This window comes from Chrysochloris asiatica, unplaced genomic scaffold, assembly GCF_000296735.1.
Source record: "Chrysochloris asiatica unplaced genomic scaffold, ChrAsi1.0 scaffold00007, whole genome shotgun sequence".
Classification (NCBI taxonomy): domain Eukaryota; kingdom Metazoa; phylum Chordata; class Mammalia; order Afrosoricida; family Chrysochloridae; genus Chrysochloris; species Chrysochloris asiatica.
The window spans coordinates 14,398,727-14,419,995 of NW_006408525.1; the positions used below are offsets into that span (position 1 = coordinate 14,398,727).

Genomic DNA, 21,269 nt, shown 5'->3' on the forward strand with positions numbered 1-21,269 from the left:
TCAGCTTTCTCATCTATAAAACGATTAGATAAGATAAAGTCTATCTTGTGAGATTCTTGGGCAGATTAATGTAATAATTAATGAAAGCACTCCTGTAGATCCTGGCTTCTGGAAAAGGAAATGTGAATTATATAAGGGTGAGGATGTCTGAAGGCAGAGTAAACACTCCTAGCTGACTTGAGAGTCTCAGGTTTGGGGTGGAGATGGGGGTATGAGTGTGGACAGACTATCTGGAAGGGAGCACACATAAATTCCAGGAATGGTGAGAGGAGAGCTTAGGAAATCACCTCAATTGACTTCCTTTTGGAACTCTCCTCTGGCTTTAGGAAGTTCTGCCACAGGATCCTGATTAAAGTTTAACATTTGGTTAATTTGGAGGCTTCCAGCTGCTTGAATTCTGGTATAGCACTGTAGGATAAGCACTGAACAACTAACCACAAGGTTGGCAGTTCAAATCCACCAGCCACTTCTTGGAAACCCTAAACAAAGTCCTTATGAGTCAGAACCAAATTGATGGCACTTAGCAACAAGTCTCTCTCTGTTGTTGTTGAACTTGAGATTCAAACAGACCTTTCGGTCCAGTGCTTATCCTACAGTGCCACACCAGAACACACTCTCTTTCTGTCTCTCTCTCTCCATATATATATGTTTGTTTACCTGTGACTGCTTGAGTTGACAAATACAAATTAGAGGATAACATAAAAGGATTCTTCATGGTTCTCATTAAACCATAGAGTTAGATGCTGCCTTAGTGATTTCAACCCTCTTCTATCACAGACAGAAAACAACAAAAACCTGCAAACCAAACCAGTTGCATCGGAATCGATTCAGACTCAAAGGTTCTTAAATCTGTCCTAAAGCTTTGTATTATATCCTAGCCTGAGCTGTTGTTAAGTGCCATCAAGTTGGTAATGACTCATAGTGATCCTGTATTTTCGAGGAGAATCTGGTGGGTTTGAACTGCTGACCTTGTGTTTCGTTGATCCTATTGATCCTGTGCTGATCCTACAGACCAGAAGTCCAGCCAGAGTTAGCCCTCAAATAATGAATGGATAAATGAATGGGGTGATGGAGAAAGGAATGGTGAAGAATGAAGCCAGCACTAGAACGCAGACAAGGGGCTTGGCATACTATTTATTTCACAATCGCTTTTAAGAACCTTGGCCTATCTTCGCCTTGACAATCTTTCTTACTATCTCCTGGATCTCTTCTCTTTTCACACCCCAACTTTCCACTTTATTGAAGTGCGCTACCTCTCCTCCTCCCCGTCTTCCTCTTGCTCCGCCCCTCCGCCGCGAGGCTCCGCCCCGGCGCCCGAGCCTGCGGGAATGAATGGCAGTGTTGCCGCCGCGCCGCTCAGAGTGCTGATTGGCCGCACGGTGCGGTGACGCGCAGGCGGCCGTGGATGCACGCAGGCGGGCGGAGCGGCCGGGGGAGGAGTCGGGCTCCGGGGCGGGGCGCGGGCGCCCGGGGGCGGAGGAGCCGGGGAGGCGGGAGGCGCCCGGGCCGTTTAAGCGGCTTCCCTCCCGCCCCCAGTCTCCCGGTCTGGCCCCCGCCCTGTCCCGACCCCCGGCCTGGCCCATCCGGCCCTTCTCCGCCAAGCGGCTCCGCCGGGCACGCGAGCGGCCTCGGGAGCAGTTCCAGCCCATGAGGGCCGCGCGCCCCGCCGCCGGTGCTGACGAGACGGAGCTCCCGGTCCCCGAGGAGGAACGGAGGATCAATGCGGTTCAAGCATCGGTTCCAGCGGTGAGAGGGATGCAGCCCCCTGCACGCCCCGCATCCTCCGGCGTGGCTCCCCGCTTTTCATCTGGATCCATCTCCCCGGGGTCGCACGCCTCGGCCAGGAGCAGCTCCTGGGTGCTCCCCTTGCTCCCGGGACCGGGATCTGGTGCCGTACCCGGCCCCATCGGCCGTCAGTGGACCCGGGACCCCCACTGTTCAGTCAGCTGCACCTCCCCAGCCCTCCCCGGACGGGGCTTCGCGCACGCCACCTGCCTCCGGACCCCCATCCCGCCCTGGGGATTCCTGGGCGCCGGAACCCGGGCCGTGCTGCTCCCTGCAGCGGGGTTTTCGGCTACACGGGGTGCTGGCGTTGTAGATGCTTTGTTTGTGAACGGCCTTAGCAAAGGGGAAACTGAGGCACACTCCCTTTGGCTTTCATTGCCCGGCCCTGTCGGGGCCTTGCAGCTCTCCAGCTTCAGGTTCCTGGACATTGCCAAGGGGCAAGTTAGTGTTCGGTGGTGAAACCTGCTGTTGTTAAGGCGTCTGTGTGTTAGGAAACGAGGAGGAGGAACTGGGGAGGTGCTGCCGGAAGGCTGGCGGCTGCTCATTCACTAGAGCTGGGGGGACCGAGCTTTGGAGGGGGGGGCGCGGTGGCCTTGCGCCCATCTTTGAGGCGTTGCTCTCTAGTAAGCTAGCCTGTACTTCTGAGGGGAAGTCCTGGGCTTTTTTTCTAATTCTCTGTGGTTTAAGTGGGTGAAAGTTCACCTCTCCTGTGTTCCCAGTAACTCTCCATCCTTTTGTGTGAATGTTGACTGAATCAGGCTGCCATCCCTGTTCCCAGATCTAAAGCAGCAGTGACAGGGGGAATGTGAGGGAAGAAAAGGAATGCAAAAAAATCTTCCAGGAGGGCTGTTGAGTTGTAGGCACTGCCTTTCTCTTTTCAAAATGTTATGTGCACATTTTTTTTTTTTTTTCTTTTCAACTCCCCGGTTGTTTTTTTCCTTAGAGGTCCACCCAATATGTCTATTTCATTCCTCTCCTAGTTCCATAGAGTGACTGAGCCCAAAAAATGTGTAAGAAGACTGCAATCAGCAAGGGGGTGTCGCTTTGAAGACGGGTTGACTTCTGAATGTTATTAACACTGTTGTCCCCATGGGCGCTTCGTTGGGATCAGCGTTTCCCAGGGCAGAAGAGGAGCATGGTGTTCTAGCTTTAGAACATGGTTTCTGGAATGAGCACTGTTTGGGAGGGTGCTGCCATCCTGTGCCGGTGCTCACTTTTATTTGGTTTAGCTTCTCTGCACATCTGTGCTCTTCCTGTTTTCAGAAAAAAGTGACACTATTCTGTGGCATTACCCCTTGTTTGCTTAAGAGTTTACATTGCTTTCCCAACCCACATCTCTAAGAAACAAAAACAAGTTTGTTTTATTATTTGTTACATAAGTAGTAAAATAGAGTTAAAATTAATGGTACCTTCATGCAGGGTCCCACTGTTCAACAGGTTGAACTATCTTCTTTTTACAGGATGCAAATCTTTCCAGGCCTAATTAGCACAGAGATGTCATTTTGCATCTTATTTTATTCATTTAAATATAGAAGCATTTTCTTATGGTGTAGCATAGACTTTTGACTGCACAATATTCCATTCAGTGTGTGTTTAGCAGTTCCTTTCAGGATAACATCTAGACCTACCTTGATTGTCTTTGAAGATTGAATGATCCCCATAATTTCCTGTTTCTTTATGATAGGCTAGAATGGAGGGTGTTCTCTCCAAGGGTCAATTTGAACTTGGATATAAAGACTGCAAATTTGTAGACAAAGTCCTGGATTTTGTGATCTACACATTAAAATGTCGACAGTTCTTCTCTGTACCACTTACAGCTACATTTATTAAGTGTGTTTCATGGCATTCAGAATTGCTACAGGTAGGCAAATTGCAAAGGAAGTGTCTTTAAATAGATATGTTCTTTCCCCTGATAGATTTATCAGCACTCAGATTGAGAAGCACTTGATTGCAGTAAAAACATTTTATTGGGCCATAGTTCATAGTTTGAGTTATGATTAAACTCCAAGAAAACCCTTGACACCTTGCTGTGTTTTTCATAATGGAGACTTGGTTATTGTGGATTTGGATCCCCTTCCAGAGTTCTACCATTGCAGCAGAGGAAGGCTCTACAGAAACAAAGCCAGCTATCTGCTCTCCTCAGTGAAGTTCTTCACACTTGTCTCGCTTCTCAGAAAGGCTGGGATTAGAGAAATTCCACGGGAACACATGGAGCTTCTTTGATCTCTTGTTTTTTATTCCTTCTACTTGCATTTCCCCACAGCAGGATCTACTCATACACACACAGAGTCATTTTTTCCCCTCACATGATCGCTGACTTGATGATAACTGCTCCTATTCACTGAGTGCATGCTGGTGCCAGGCACAGCCAAGGCACTTATCTACTACTCATCTCATCCCCAACTCAACTTTAATCCAAGAAGACCAAGCTTTAGACTCATTTAATGGTAAGACCAAACAGGGCTAGAAAAGAAAAGAGAACTTTGCCCATACTGAGAGACTACAAAATGGCAGACCCAAGGGTTCACCCCTCTCTCAGCCATGCTGCCAGGTTACCTTTCTCCTTATCGCCCTGCCTACACCACATCCATGTGTCCATCAGAGAGGTTCAGCACCCACGGAGCTAGTACTTGTTGGTGCACATTCATTTCTTCTGCTCTGTAACCAAAAATTCAAGAAAAAGATGTTTGTTTGTGTAACCCATGCATTATGTTCAGTTTAAAGAAATGGACTCTGGGAAAGCATCTTATTCCAAAGCGTTAGGAAGGCTTGCTGGAGGACATCAGCTTCACATTGATCCTGACATATATCATTTCCTTGCGATGGTTACAATCCCTTCCATGCATCATCTGTCAACCAAAGGGTATACCCCGCAAGCCTGCCTGCCTGTCGTCTGCACACCACCCCTCTCTCTCTCCAGGTCCAAAGTCTCCAGCCGCTCCATGTCCCCATGTCATCGTCTCTGCCGCCATCCCTGGCATCACTGCTTCTCTGGGTAGGGTTCCATTCTCCGCTCCTCTCCTTTGATGATCCCAGGGACCTCCGCTCCTAGACTGCAAGGTTAATCCCTTTGCCCCAAAACATCTATTTACATTTCCAGCCCTTACAATCAGTCCTGATAACAATTACTCACTGTTGTATGACAAGAGACCTATCCACCTCTCCTTTCATCAGCCCTGACTACATAGAATGGACACTACTCAGTGGAGATTCTACCTTGCTCCACACCATCTAAATCTAGGTTCCCTCTTGAAAGCTTGTAAACCAGTCCCTTCTTGCCTCTGTAGGCCCCCCATTCTGGGTAACCAATGTCCAAGTTGCCCATCCCTGTCCTCTCCGTGTATGGAGGAGGTGGGAATGATCCTTGCTATGAAGATTTGTTCACTCTTTTGAGCTATTGCTTCCATAGGTGTATGTCATGTTCATTAAATTGTATCAGATTATTCTTTTTTCCCCTCTTCTTTCTTTTTCTGTTTGAGCTCTGATCATCCAGCCATTGAAGCCAGGTCAAGTATTATCTGCAAGTGTGGGTGTACTTATGCATGTCCCCTCTCTTCTTGTAAGCTGGATGCTTCACTCTCCACTCTAGTCCTCTGTGGCTATGCCACTGACTCTGGGTCCAAGAGTCCCCTGGACTTGGCACACTGCTGGCCAACCAGATCTCTATCTGGGTTCACAGGAATCTATTGAGCGTTAGGGCTTAGCTCGCAGCTTCATTGCTGTTTTTCCCTCACTTCCCCTATCAGTGACGAACGTGGTTACCAATCAGAGTGTGTATTCCCATTGAGCCTTAGTCTTGGAAGGGGGTTTGCCTTGAGGGGGACCCAACCACTTGCCTTGATGTCTCCTGGGCAAGCCACTTGTTTGTTCTCGTCTCTTTTGCATGTTCTTTAGGATACTGAGTCATTGACAGAGTTGTATTGTTGTGTGCCATCGTCATGTTGGTTTACGTGTTGGGTTTACAAGAGCAGTTTGAACTGCTGACTTTGTGGTTAGTGTAGTTAGCAGTCCAGTGCTTATCTCTGCAGCACCAATCACCTTATATATACATTCTCCTTTGTTTAATATGTAAATCAAGAGTTCCCCACCAGTAGCACCACCTTTGGTGATGGGCACTTTCCAAGGAGGAAAGTGGTATTCCAGGGAGGTCATACCATCATGAGGGGGAGCGGACTGGTTGACAATAAGATGCTCTGGGCAGGGATCCACTTATATTGCACCTTGAAGTGATTATAAAGGGGGTCTTTGGCATGCCCGTTGTCTTGGCCTTTAATGAATTTTCTTTTCCCAAGTCAAGGGTCTTTTGGCTCTTAGACTGCCTGTTCCTCTTTGGTTGTTACAGAAATTGCTGACTCCCCAGTGAAACTTGACTGGGAGTTATCTCTGTTAAGATTAAACTGCTTTGCTGCATTGGAATGGCGGCCTGTCTAGCCATCTACTCAACAATTTTTAAGCCCCACCACTAACCGAGGCATTGTGTTAGGGTTGCAAATGAAGAGGTAAACCAGTCAGTGCTTTTGGATAGTGAGAGAAAATGAAATAACAAAGAAAACAAGTTATAAAAAGAAATTGAGTCGTTACCAATTGTGACAGAGGGCTGGGGAGGTTGGTACGGTGGTCAGGAGTCCCTTTCTGAGAAGGTGACATTTGAGCTTGAAGGATGAGAAGGGAGAACATTCTGGAGAGAACATTCCAGGCAGAAACAAATAGCTAATGCAAATGCCTGAGGAAGACCAGGCTTTGTTGCGTTTGAGGTGCAGGTGGGAGGCGGAGTGACAAGTGTGGAAAGAGAAGGAAGTGGGGGCCTGAAGTAGGAGAACCAGTGAAGGCCAGACCATGCGGGCGGAGCTCATGGGCCATGGAAGAGTTGCTGCTTTGGGCAGTCAGAGGCAGTTTTCTTGCTGGAGTTGGAGTGTGTGATATGATCTGGTGTTAATTGAGTATTGTGGCTCCTGACAAATGGGAAAACCCATAAAAAGTCATGGTATTTTTACAGATTAGAGATTCTGGTGTCTTGCTTTAGATAGTAGCTGTGGAACTGTAAAGAGGTGGACTGATTTGAAGTATATTTTTATGGAGAGCATTGGATTTGAAGGCTAAGGAACATATTGGAATCAAGGACAATTTCTGGAATTTGATCTTGAACCTGTGACATGGTGGGTTTGATGGGCAGTTTTGAATCTGGAGAGTGAGGAACAAGGAATCAAGGACAACTTCTAGAATTTGCAGATGCACATTCAGAGTGCGTAGTGCTTGGAGTCAAATATAAAGTGCTTTATAAAAACAAAAGAAGAACCAGCGATTGAAAACCCAACGGAGCCGAGTTCTCCTGGGGGGTCACAGTCAAACCTGATGGCAGCTGGGTTTTAAGGAGTATCCCCAGTCCCGGATCTGGTCTTCTCCTCCGTGGTTTTGATGTTCCGTTTGTGGGTTTGGGGAGGTATGGCACATGGGATCCTGGTCAAGGGGGAGGCAAGAGAGGGCTACCAGAATGGCAAGGACCTAAGTCAACAGACCTGGCTTAACTAATGGCCTTATTAAGTGTCTTTATGTACCCAGGACTGAAATATTTTCTCCAGCCCCCTAGGACGCATTGGAATACTCTACTAGAGCATTGGGTAACTATTGAGGTTACGTGTTGTTTGGGGTCTAACTCACCGGGACTCCATGTGTGTCAGAGTAGCAGTGTGCTCCACAGACTTTTTAAAAAATGTTTTATTGTGAATTATGTGATAGTTTACATGGGAGAAAATTGGTTTTACATTCATACTATCATATATCGTTTCATTGCCATGGTTACAATCCCCTACATGTATCATCACCCAACCAAAGGGTATACACTACAAGCCTACCCCCTTCCCCCCCATCATCAGCACACAGCCCCTCTCCCTCTCTGGGTCTAGAGTCCCTGGCTGCTCCATCTCTCCACGTCATCATCTCTGCCCCCATCTCAGGCATCACTGCTTCTGTGGGTAGGGTCCCGCTCTTCGCTCTTCTCTGTTGATGGTCCTAGGGACCTTCACTCCTAGACTGCAAAGTCAATCACTCCCCTCCTTGCTACAAAACGTCTACCTTTATATTTCCAACCCTCACACTCAGTGCTGATAACAATTATTGTATCACAAGAGACCTATCCGCATTTCCTTTCATCAGCTTCACATAGACAGATTGGATACTAGTCAGTGGAGATTCTACCTTCCTTCATACCCTTTGGATCTAGGTTCCCTCTTGAAAGCTTGTAAGCCAGTCAGTTCTTGCCTTTGTGGGCCTCCCTCCCCAATTTGGGTAGCCAATGTCCAAGTTGCCCATCCCTGTCTACTCTGTGTGTGGAGGGGGTGGGAATGATTCTTGCTGTAAAGATTTGTTCCCTCTTTTGAGCTACTGCTTCCATAGGTGTAGGTCAAGTTCATCAAATTGTATCAGATTACTCTTTTTTTTTTCCTCTTCTTTCTTCTTCTAGTTGAGCTCTGATCATCCAGTCATTGAAGCCAGGTCAAGTGGGTATTATCTGCAAGTGTGGGTGTTCTTGTGCATATGCCCTCAGCTGGATGCTTCACTCTCCACTCTAGTCCTCTGTGGCTATGTCACTGACTCTGGGCCCAAGAGTCCCCAGGTCTTGCCGTACTGCTGGCCAACCAGGTCTCCATTTGGGTTCACAGAAGTCTGTTGAGCGTTGTAGGGCTTAGCTTGCAGCTTCATTGCTGTTTTCCCTCACTTCCCCTTATCAGTGTCAAGCGTGGTCACCAATCAGAGCGTGTATTCCCATTGAGTCCTAGTCTTGGGAGGGGGTTTGCTCTGAGGGGACTTGACCACTTGCCTTGATGTCTCCTTCCACAGACTTTTCAACAGTAGAATTTTTGGAAGTAGATTACCAGGCCTTTCTTTCACCAGCCCTCTGGGTGGACTCTCTGACCTTTCAGATTATAGCCTTAACTGTTGGCCACCACCCAGGGACTCCATCACTGGAGCAACTAAAGCTCCTCATTAAATGTGGTACCTTCCGTATGTAAGTGGGTACTGTTTTCCATAACACATGACAACCCTTCTCTTTCTTTGTCTGAGGAGGAGAATAGGCTCAATGTGTAGGCGTTCATTTGCATTTTGCATCTGCTTTTCCCTGAGTGATTTTTTTTCAGGAGGCTTGATTGATGGCAAGCTGGCAAGCAGGAGAGAAATGGAAAAACAGCATTGTAAATGTTCCCACAGGATGTTTGTGCTGTGGGTCCCACTGAGCCCCAGGGAGTTGCTCTGAGGGCAGCAGCTCCTAGGATGGCTGCTCTGAACTGTCCCTTTGTGCCTGGACCTTGCCCTGCACGAGAGAAGACCTTAAAGCCCCAGGGGTGGGAGATTTTTCTCCACAACTACAGCCGTTATTTTTAACCTGAGTTATTCTAGGTGGGCTGGGACTGTCACAAACATGGCCACCTAGCTTTGCTTTTGGAAGAAAATGTGAAAGTCTATCCCCGTTACTGTGTAATGGCCTAACTATTTTTAGATTGGGCTGCCAGAGATATAAATTGCTATTTTAATCTGCAGCCTGGTGTGGTGGGTAGAGAAACCCAACGTACTGTGCCCTACATGGAGCGCTTTCAGTTTAACCTGACCTCAACCATCTTGGAACTTTGCTCTTTGCCCTTTACAATTCCTAATTGGGAATGCTACTTAGAGCTCTGTTGTTCTGTCTCAAGGTAATGATGTCGTGGGTCCTTGAATACTTGGGATGCTTTTAAAGTATTCTTCCCAAGAGTGTAATTATTTTCCTTTTCACTAGTAAGAGCTATATAGCAATACTCCTGTCCCATAGGAAATTAGTAAAATTATTTACAGGATTATCAGGGGAGAAGAGATGAGGCTTGATTTTTTTTTTTTTTTTCCTTCCCTTTTTTAATCAACATGAGTGATTAGCTTGGATTTTCTGAAGCTGGTAGCTGTACATTTCTTTTATTTTCAGGCCATTTAGTGGGTTCAATTCAATAAGTAACTATATATTGCATATCAGTTAGGTAGCTAATCCATTTGTGATCCAGGTCAAATACCAACACTGTCTCCAGTTCATCCCCTAGTGGATTTTCTACAGGATCTATAGGTATGGGGTTGACAGAAACTTTCATTTGATATAAGGACTATCCGTAAGAACACATTCAGGGAGGATGTGTTGGCTTCTACTTTGTTCACAAACTGGACACTATTTAGAATGTTTTGACCACTGTGCATTTTAACCAATTTTTAGTAACCTGGCTTTGCCATTTGCTTCAGCCTGGTATCCTTTTTTTCTTTGTCTGAATTGGTAAGGTGTAACAGTGTTTCGCTATGGGTCGGAACCGACTCGATGGCACTTAACAACAACAACAACAGTGTTTCATTCTGTTGTACATAGGGTCGCTATGAGTTGGTACCAACTCAGTGGCACTTAACAACAACAACAACCCGTCAGAACTCATCAGTGACAACCGACACCATAAACCAGCTAGAGCAGAAGGATCTTTTCTCATGGAGAGCCTGTTGGCGTCTCCAGACTCCAACTGCAAGAACGCAGCTGGGCCTCCGAGACTTGAATCCGTAGGGAGTCTTGCACCTCCGTTTGCTTCTCTGCATCTCCTGCTTTCCACTTTGATTCAGACAGCTGAGTTTTCCTCCTCCTGAGTCGACATCTCCCTTCTTCCAGAGTACAGCTTCATGAAACTTGGCTTGCGGGGCTTGGGGCTTGGTTGTGGGGACATGGAAAAATGTAGTGCAACTCTTCAGGTTCTGTGCTATTCTTGCTTTTCACTGGAATACTGATAGTCACAAATCTAGTCCCTAGGGATTTGATTGTGTGTCTAGGTGTGGAAGAGATTTTGATATTTACATGTATGAATGCATTTGTGTAGGTATGCAAATTTTATAAATAAAAACCTGTTCAGTTTTTGAAATGAATTTTCTTAATTAAGGAAGAATATAGGGGGCAATGTATCTTTTGTTTTAGGAGGCATTGAGGTTTTGTTGTTGTTGTTGTGACATGCCATGGAATCGTTTCCGACTCATAGCGACCCTGTATAGGAGCCGCTGATGAGCTTGAACCACTGACCTTAAGGTTCAGACTGACCTTGCAGTCCAGTGCATTAACCTGCAGTGCCACACTAGGACTCTAGGCCTTGAGGTACTGGGTGTCATTTTTATAAGCTGACTGTTGCTACAACAGGTAATTCAATACAGGGACAGTAGTTGAACATATAGGGGGCAAAGATTACATGTTTAAAGCCTTGAGAGAGAGAAAACACAGGAAAACCTGTGAACACTGGAACCTGTGTCGGTAGAAACCTGCCAGAGAAGGAAAACGCAACTATTTTCCACTGAAATAAAAGTGGTAGAAAAGTGGAAAGATTGCTCCGTGTCAATGGCAGAGAACTTGTGAGACCTGGAAAAACAAGGCAGTCCCGTTGAATTCTGGTTCTCAAATGTATCACTGTAGAAACCTTTTCATTTAATGACAGTGAGGGGCAATGTAAAACTCCCTTAATTACTGTTAAGATTTTATTGTGGCTCACCCACAACCTTTTTTTTTTTAGTGTAGGGATATCAGTCAAAGGAAGTAGGTCTGATTTCTGTTTGTTTGGGGTTGATAGAAATGTGTGCTTTTGAATAAACTGAAAGAATAGTTAATCCAATAAAGTAGAGTATTTACTTTAGGACCATTGTGTCTCAGTTTACACCTTTTTAGTGGCTTTGGTTTTTGTTTTTACCCCTGTAGGCATTTCCAGCAGTAACTGCTTCATTTAGAATAGATCAAGCAACCATTGGCAGCCTTCCCCGCTGTTCTTCTCAGGCTTTGAGCTGTTCCCACATGATGTCTTTGTTTCCACAGGTTCATGAACCATCGGGCTCCAGCCAATGGCCGCTACAAACCAACTTGCTATGAACATGCTGCTAACTGCTACACACATGCAGTGAGTACTCAAGGGCTGCAGAGAGAAGGGGTGATTCTCTCCAGAAACCTCAGGGCCATTAATTGGATTTCTCCATCTCTGTGACCTCACATACCAGGATATCAGTGCCAGGTCATGTCACCGGGAACTGTGTGAACAGGTAGAATATGTCCCCTAAACTATAGTTAGGTTAGCTCAGTCTTGGACTTCTTTTCTTCCTCAAGATCCTCTTTAAAAGAATGATCGTAGTAAATGCTCTAGTTACAGCAAAACCCAAGGAATTATGCATGAAGACTGCCAGTGGTGCAGTGAAATGAATCGCCTTTTGAAGATAACTGTCTTCATTGACAAGGGAAGTTCACACTTTGTTTAAAGAGGTGCTTTTTTCCCTGACTGATTCCCTTGAAACAGGTAGCTACATCGTCTCCACATCTAATAGCTGCTGTTTCACAGAGGAGATACCATTCCATATTGCTGAGAAAAAGTGCATTTGGTTCCTAAATTGTTAGTTGACCTTCTTGCTTATAAAAGTAAAGACATTTAGAAGAAACCTGTTGTGTTGTTAAGCACCTTTGAATTGCTACCAACTCATTTATTGTTGTTGTTAGGTGCCATTGAGTTGATACCGACTCATAGTGACCCTATATACAACAGAACGAAACACTGCCCGGTCCTGGGCCAACTTCACAATTGCAGCCACACTTGAGTACATTGATGCTGCCATTTGGCCAATCCATCTCACTGGGGGTCTTCCTCTTCTTCTCTGACCCTCCACCTTACCAAACATGATCTCCTTCTCCAGCGACTGGTCCCTCCTGACAATGTGTCCGAAGTATGAGAGACGAAGTTTGGCCATCCTGGCCTCCAAAGAGCACTCTGGCTGCACTTCTTCCAACACGGATCTGTTTGTTCTTTTGGCAGCTCATGGCACTTTCAATATTCTCCTCTAACACCATAACTCAAAAGCATCAATTCTTCTATGGTCTTCCTTATTCACTGTCCAGCTTTCTCATGCTTATGAGGTTACTGAAAATACCATGGCTCATAATGACCCTGTGTATTGTTTCCATAGAGTGGCTGGTGAGAAGATACTAAAAAAGATATTTAAAAACCAACACTTTGTGGAAATAAATTGTTAACGTTTTGGTGACTTTTCTTCTTTTTGTATGTGTGATGTGTGTGAATATGTGTGTATTTTCTTAGTTGTCTTATGCCATTATAAATCCTCTGTGTGGTAATTTTTGTTATCTCTGGTCCCATTGTTTCCTTTGAAAGTTATGTTTAGTGAGACTTTTTGAGGGGAAAGTGGTAACTGGTGTATAGTTTTATTTTGGCTTTGCTGGTGTATAGTTTACAATTAGATAGTTGTTTATTCCTTTAGTGACGAATGCCCAGAACAGTCTAGGTTAGTGATTGTAGAAGGTATTGGTCTAATATGTCAGTTACTTACGTATGTCATTAGAATAAAACTTGCTTCATTTCAAGTTGTGCTTTTTCATTTCTTTGCCCTCCTCCTTCAAAGAGTTAGTGTTTTCTGTAAAGGAACCTTAAAGGCAAATAAACCCTAAATAAATCTCTCTAAAGAAATTACAAGTTTTGATGAATTGCTTTATAATGTCATAAAACAATACCATTTGATTATTACTCGGCATAAACCAGACTTTATAAAGCATGTGTTTTGTGTATTTTAATAGCAAATTCACATTAATTTATCACTGAATGCCTTTTGTCCTTGGGTGATATGAACATTTTTATTTAAATAATTGCTATGCTAGTACCTTGTTAAAACTGTTGTTTGTTTTTTTTAGGAAGCAAAAAAAAAAAAAAAAAAGTTCCTGCCGTGTCTGGTGTCTGTCCTGGATTCCTTAAAAGGGCTTAAATGGTGAAATCCCGAGGAGCAGTCTCATTGGGTTCCAGGGCTTAGACTCTGGGCACAGAAAGGATTTTAGTGGAATTCTCTAGAGCTGAGCTGACCTCTGTCCTTGGCTTAATGACATGCGTGCGTGAAGTCAGCTTTGCACGCAGCACCAGGCTTAAAATGCTGGGAGCCTAGCCTCAGCTTTAAAAAATGCTTGTCTAATTGGCCTTTCTACTATCCTTGCCTTGGTTGTTGTTGTTATAAGTTCCATGGAGTTGGTTCTGACTCATATTGACCCTGCACAGGTTTTCCGAGGCTGCAAATTTTTACAGGAGCAGAAAGCTCCATCTTTCTCCCGCGGATCAGCTGGTAGTTTCGAACTGCCGACCTTGAGTTCGTAACCAGTACGCTACCAGAGCTCCTTACCAGATCCTGGGTACCTATCTTTTATTCTTGACTACATTGTCAAGGAATGTAACAGAGCTAAAAGGAAAATGAATTATCAAGATAGTTGTTTGTCCACGGGCCCCTAAGAAAACAAGTTTCTGTTTTGTTTTTTTTAAAACTTCTTTTATGGTTAGGACAGGATTAGTATATAAAGAATATAGAAGTGTGCCTTCACTTAGGGTTCAATATACGTCCATCAGTTTCTCTAGTTACCACTTGTGCAAAAGACTATTGAATGTTGCTGTAATAGTACCTGAAAGTGTCCATGCTGTTGACCAGTAGTCAGTGACGTGTTTGCTCCTTAGCATAAAGGTGAGCATGTATAGGTAATGCTGTGGCTGCAGGTGCGCGCCTCACCTTTAGGAGTCACATTTGTTCAGGACTGCCAGGAACCAAACTTCGCTTGTGACTTCTGGGTATGTCAGAAGCTGAGCAACAAACCGAATCCAAGGAAAGACTGATGAATTCTCCACATTCATTTTTCTGGAAGGGAGAATGTTAGTCTTCTTAAACTTATAAACTATGCCCCAGAATTTTGGATTTCAGAGACCAGTTAAATTTGTAAAACACACAAACAAAAATTAGTTTCATTGTTATCATTTCATTAAAGAGAGATGGCTACTCTGACATGAAAGAAGCAGGGACCTAGTGCATAACCTCAAAATCAAGAAGACACCCCCAAATCAGAGTTTGTTTTGTGAAAAACTTGACTGTCTTTAATCTTCTCTGGGTCTTGGCCAATGAAAATTACAGCATTTGAAAATTCAGGCTGATCTTACCTAGGAGACTTCACACTTCTTTTGCAAGAGGGCAAAAGTATGTATTGGGGAAGAGGAGAAAGAAGAAAATTGCTCAAGTTTATATTCTTAACCTGATACGTTCTAATATCATGAAAAACGTATTTCTGTTATTACAAAATATCTTTTTCGTGAGATTAGAGCTTGAAACTTGTGTTTATATGAAATATGGTGTAGACTTCTCCCTTTTTCCAAGATTCTAATCTCTCAAAAATGGTTGAATAAATAAACCTAAGGACTAGATTACCCTTGCTTACATGGAATTTACTATAAAAAGAAAATAACCCAGTAACTGTGTCTCTGAAGTAACTCCCAGGTTGGTAAAATGCACATAGCCAAACTAAAAACTGGGACCCAGGACTTGCATGGGGACAGATGTAAAATGCACTTGAGCCACGGATTTTTGTGTGTGGTGTATATATAACACTGATTTGATTCATTTGGTTCCGTTTTGCTGAAATACTGGGATTTCAGTAGCTTGTGGGGGCAACAGGACAGAGTATTTAAAAAGCAGGCCCACTCTGGAAAATTGAGGTATATGCTTGCCATTTGAATATGTTAGGTAATGAGATTAGACAGTAGGACAGAATATGACCCTATTTAATTAAATGAGAATAAAGAGCAGCTGTGTTGCAACAGTTGAATAATGTTGCATCCTTAGCAGCTGACTTGTGTGTCCATCGGCTGGCACAGTTCCTGGCCACTGAGCAGCAGTACCTGTTTCCAGCAGGCTCTCATTATGATTACCCAGAAAGGGAAATGTTTATTTGAAAAATCTTTTTTTCTAAAATTGCTCCTGATAAAACCTATATGGTTTTAGCAAAGGTCTTGATTCAGTAAATTCCAAAATGTTTCATTTTATTTTGATTTTTTTTTTTTTTTAAGTTTTGATTGTGGATGGGGGTGAAGGTTTACAGAGCAAATCAGCTTTCCTTTCAGCAATTCAAACCCATTGTGCTTCATCTCATTGCTGTAGTCTTGGCATTGTAACATCACTTCTTCCACCTCCCCCTGTGCTTCTTATTCGCAGTCTGTCTCCTCTCCTAACCCCTCTGAACTTTGACCTTGGAGAAAAGCTGCCCTTCCCCTGCCCAATGGCTGATTATTCTAAGGTGTGCATACCTCCCTAGTGTTACTGTTCTTATAGATCTGCCCATGGTCTGGCTCTACATTAAACAACAGGAGTGAGTCCATCCTAGACCTGAAGGGTGGCTAAGGGCCATAACCTCTGGGGTGTGAGTTCATTTTCTTTACTTTTTCCTCAGTTCCTCATTGTTCCAGCCATTGCGGGCAGTGCTCTCCTCCATCGGCTGTCAGACGACTGCTGGGAAAAGATAACAGCATGGATTTACGGAATGGGTCTCTGTGCCCTCTTCATCGTATCCACAGTATTTCACATTGTATCATGGAAAAAGAGTCACTTAAGGTACAATAGATGGCATGCTATTCCAGCAGATTCGCAACATGTTCTTTAGTCTCCCATGGGAGTGTGTTTTCCCCAGGTTATGGGGAAAGGAAGCATGTCCCTGCCCTATAGACCGTAATGTTATTCCATTACTCAGGACATTTGTTTCGGACTGGCCAGAACTTGGACTCCATAGATATCTAAGAAAACAGGTCTTTGCTTATGGGGCGACAGTACAGAATAGCTAATCTCAGTCAGTAGTCAGAAAAAAGACCTGGCTCCCCAGCACTTGCAGCTTAAACTCCTGCGAGCTGTTTTCAATAACGCTCTGAAGCGTACTGCTGCTGGTGGTGGTGGAGTGCCATGGAGTCAGGTCCGACTCATGGTGACCCTGGGTAGGGTTTCCAAGACTGTAAATCTTTACGGGAGCAGAAAGCCTCATCCTCTTCCCGCAGACTACTGGTAGTTTTGAACTGCTGACCGTGAATGAGGTTAGCAGCCGGACTCGTAACCACTACGTACCAGGGCTCCTAAGGGTCCTCAAAAAGAGACAGGCAGCAGTGGGGTGTTCAGAAAGTGCCTTGAATTTGGAGCCAGCAGTAACTCTGACCTCTGGTGAGAAGCTTGACCTCATAAAGCCTCAGTGTCTTCATTAGCAAAGTGAGGATTATAATGCCTGACTCACAGGGTTATTATGATAGGTAAATTAGATAAGATAGGTGAAAATGTTTGGAAAGTTACTAAGGACTCCAGAACTGTGTGATGTAGGGAGGCATTTGATAGCTTCTGGATATTGTTTTGTAAAGTTTAGCTTCTAGAATTAGGTCCTGTGGACATAGTCAAACAAGAGTCACGTATTTTGACTTCCAAACAACACTGTGGCCCTTGGCCTACTGAGGAGAAGGCCTTAAAGGCATTCCCCACCTAGGGGAAGCATTAACTTGGAGAATACAGAGAGTGGCAGGTCCTTTCAGTGAGAACGGTTGATTGTGCAATAGGCTAAGAATGATTTACAGTAACATTAGAAGATACCTTTTCCTCGTACAGAATGTCTAAAGACATCGCAAGCTGTTCAGACAGTCTAGTATTAAAAAAATAATGCTTCACTGAAAAGCTGGATTTAGGATTTATGATATGTTTACTGGTTTCCTCACAGGTAGAAACAGAATTTTAGAGGTGGAAGGATCCTTAGCTGTCATAATGCAGACCCCTGAACTTTCACATCAGGAAACTGAGGCACAGAGAAGTGGCCTGACTTGCCTGACTTGGTGATTTCAGTAGAACCTGAACCCAGGACCTCTGACTGCCAGGCCTCCTTCCTGGTCCTACAGATGGTTTAAAGTCTGCAACCTTTTCCTCTAAGGTGACAGGACCCTGAGCTTAAATAAAACTCCAGCCCTGACTCACGAGGGTGCTTGGGGTGCTGGGGACTCACCGGAAATCCCCCAGAGTGCTGTTGCAGGTCCTCAGAATGCCCTGTCACAAAGCCCTGGGGCAAGGCCACAAACAGGGCACTTCATTAGCTTCTTGGCACAGTCTAAGGCCTGCGGTCGCCTTGGCTGAGTTGGCTTTTGATGTCTAGATTTCTGAATCAATAAAGAGTTGTAGATGCCTGCCTTGCCTTTCAGGGCCTTCCTGCCAGGGGCTGCAGAGAAAGGTGTGGAGAAACTAGACTCTTGGATCTAGAAATAGCACGACTAGAATCATGAGCCACATGTAGAAATTTTGCTTTGCATTTATTTTTAATATCCAAGGCTAGCCCTGTTTTACTTAAAAGATGGGAGGAAATTAGCCTTCAGTGAGTACTTACTTTGGGCTAGATGCTGTGCTAAACACACGGCTACATCCCCTCATTTAATGCTCACACAGACTCTATGGTAGAGATGTTATATGAAGTTTACCTGGGAGAAAAGTGAGGGTCACAAAGGTAGGTAGCAGATATTGAGTAAGATTCCTGGTCTGACTTAGCCGATAAAATGCAGAGCAGAGCAGTTGCAGAAAGACCCCAAACCTGGTTAGAAATCAGAATTACCCAAGAAGTTAAATATATATAGTTTGTTTTTTTCTTCCCTCCTTTCTAAGATAGAACATTCTGGACTGTAGTCCAGTATTATATTCTCTAAGCTCCCCAAGTGATTCTGCCATGTTGACAGGCTTGGGAAGCTTTGTTTTAGCATTTGATTGATTTTTAGACCTATGACCTCAATTATTATCTGGTGGGTAAATGGTAGATTGTTGCTCACAGATGTATTTTTCATTTTCTTCACTAACAAATCAATAATGTGGACTTGGAGAGGCAGGGTTTCACTACATCATGTTCACCTTTGGGCATCATGAATGGATTCAAGACGATGCTGTGCGTGACTAGACCCTAGTGAGCTGAGACGTGTACACACTTCCTGATGGGTCCCTCATGGAAAGAGGAACTGGATGAGAAATTCAGATAGCCGCCCTCTTGCAGCCTAAGTCCCTTTCTTTGTTTTTGTTATTGCTGTTCCCAAATTAGATTTCCAATTTCCCTTATTACAACTGATTGTTTACTTAAGGGTATTTAAAGTGAGAGCTTCTTGAAAGACCTAAGTCCTGTGGGCATGAAGGATATGACATCATTTCTGGGAGCTTAACAGGGGTCCAGAACTTGATGTCCTGCATAGTGATAGGAACAAAAGGGTTGGATCTCCTTGAGGAATTTCATTTTTATGTTAGATCAGTAGGATTCAAGAGAAATGCAAAACATCGGGGAAAAAATAGATACATATTTTGCTTGTTTGTTTTTACCGCATTGTGAGGTCTGTCCATGTGTCTCCTACAGGGTGAGAGTACCTATTGTATGGGGAGCCTTAGAAATAATATCAAGTTTCTATTTGTGGCCTCATCGTTGCCAACATTGTATTTAAAAAGCCCTGAGACTTTGAAGGCGGGGTTTTAAATGCCATGAGAAACTAGAACAAGAACAGATATTGCAACATTATGGAATGATAAGGCGGACGTAAAGGTGCTCCTTTTGTTAAAAATTGACCTTGGCCGGTTTCTTTCCTCTAGGACAGTGGAGCATTGTTTACACATGTGTGATAGAATGGTTATCTATTTCTTCATTGCTGCTTCTTATGCTCCATGGTAAGATACAACCTTTCTATTTTGAAAATAGTGGTTTTATGAGACTCTGAATCCCTCAGTCTTCCTCTCCTCCCTCCCTCCTGCCCCTGCACAGAGACATGCAGACACAAACACACATTCCGCCCCGCCCCCACCTTAGCCCCCAAGTTGATTTATTCAGATTGCTGATGTCAAAGGAAAATATTGCTGCTGTTCACAGTGCATATCTGGACATTGCTTTGTTCAAACAGGAGTGCTGTGGATATGTGTGTAGGTAGCATACTGATTGTCAAAAATGTATGTAATTTACTCTCCATATACTTTCTGTATACCTCTGCTGTTTAGAACACTTGAGACATTGAATTGTTCAAGAGAAGATGGCTATAAATGCACAAGGAAAGCAAAGTTCACTTTTGAGATTTATTCTGTTTATCTTCAGATCACTTTACATAGCAGCAGCTACTATAAATATAAACCAAGTGTGTATCTTATTTCTTTAGCCATATGAATAAAAAGATTTAGCCAAATTACTTAGCTATTTAAACTACCGGGTGTTCTGTTTAGTTTCCTTTATCTTGCTGCCCTTTGGGTACTGATCAGATAGAATCTTTTGTTGCTTTGAAACCCATAATTATAGAAACCATGGCTTTTCTCCCTCAAGACATGGTCCAGTTTTAAACACTCAGAAGTCTGTATTATGTCATCTATTGTAGTCATTAGAAACAGGCCACTAGATTCCAGCTAACACAGCATCAATCATTCAAAAGAAACCTAATGATCCTTTGTCATAAAAAGTCATTCTGTTACTCTCCACCATATGCCACTGAATTACAGGTCTGCTTCATGTTGGAGTGAGAGCATGTCAGAGCTGTTGTGAAGGTACCTCCATTTAAAATTAAGGAATTTTTTTTTTTTTAAGTGCAGCTTAGGAATTGAATATTCAAGTGTGGGGGAATGTGTTCGTATGTAGTCTTGGATATACAGGGGAGTACCGTTCCCACTTGGAAATAAAATTTTTATATTTATAGCCAATCAGAACAGCTATCTTCCGTCCCCCCCCCCCCCATGTTTACTTGTGATACAAAGTTAGTCTCGTTTGTAGCATTTTAAAATTCGGTCATTGTAACAGTACACGGTTAAATGGTAACCAAATGTCTTCCAGCACGTATGTTTGGGATACACCTTCTCATGTTCTCTCTTGGCAGAGAGATTGATAACAAGACACTTGACCTGTATACTAGAGACCTGCTGTGGGTATGTGAGCCCAGTTCAGGGTTCTCATTCAGCTTTGTAAGCAATCTGTTCCCAAAATACATTGTCGGAAATTAAAATAAGGAAAGACAGGCATTGGAGGTATGTTCGAACCCACTTCAACACACCTTCTTTTAGCTGGTTCTATTTTAAAGCCTCACTGGAACAAATTTGAAACTTGAAAGGTCGACTGACAATTTTGTCTTCGAGTTATCAATTCCACCCACTTTGCCCAAATACTTCCTTGTGTGTTGTAGGCCTTTTATTCCTGACCTGGTTCTAGTTCCTCTCCCGTTTTCAAATACTAGAGGAATTTGTGTTAATTGTGTGAATTTCCTTCATTTATCACTTTTGTTCTTTGTTGTCGTGTTTACATTTTTAGGTTAAACCTCCGTGAACTTGGACCCCTGGCATCTCATATGCGCTGGTTTATCTGGCTCATGGCAGCTGGAGGAACCATTTATGTATTTCTCTACCATGAAAAGTAAGAGAAAAATCATTTGTACTTGGATAGATGGAAAATGCACTGTTTACATTTTGTCTACGTTATGACATAACGTTGTTTGCACTTCTAAATAGTAGAAACACATAAATAGAACACATCTTGTTTTTAATGAATCTTCAGAGCCATTCGATGTTTGTTATTGGTGGACTGATGGCCGCAGAAGGAAGCAAATGGCAGGTGACCTGACAAAACAGACAAAATAATGGCAGTTAAAAAGGCC

General features: G+C 43.8%; 1 protein-coding gene across 1 annotated transcript in view; it reads left to right on the forward strand.

Annotated features, from left to right (window-relative positions):
- The first annotated feature begins 1,557 nt into the window (after positions 1-1,557).
- Positions 1,558-21,269, forward strand: part of MMD (monocyte to macrophage differentiation-associated) — a 40,081-nt gene continuing 20,369 nt past the window's right edge. The window contains exons 1-5 of the mRNA XM_006832409.1: positions 1,558-1,746; positions 11,630-11,711; positions 16,058-16,218; positions 19,240-19,314; positions 20,927-21,028. Of these exons, the coding sequence (XP_006832472.1) occupies positions 1,721-1,746; positions 11,630-11,711; positions 16,058-16,218; positions 19,240-19,314; positions 20,927-21,028 (446 nt within the window). The 5' untranslated portion in view covers positions 1,558-1,720. The remainder of the gene's footprint in view (positions 1,747-11,629; positions 11,712-16,057; positions 16,219-19,239; positions 19,315-20,926; positions 21,029-21,269) is intronic.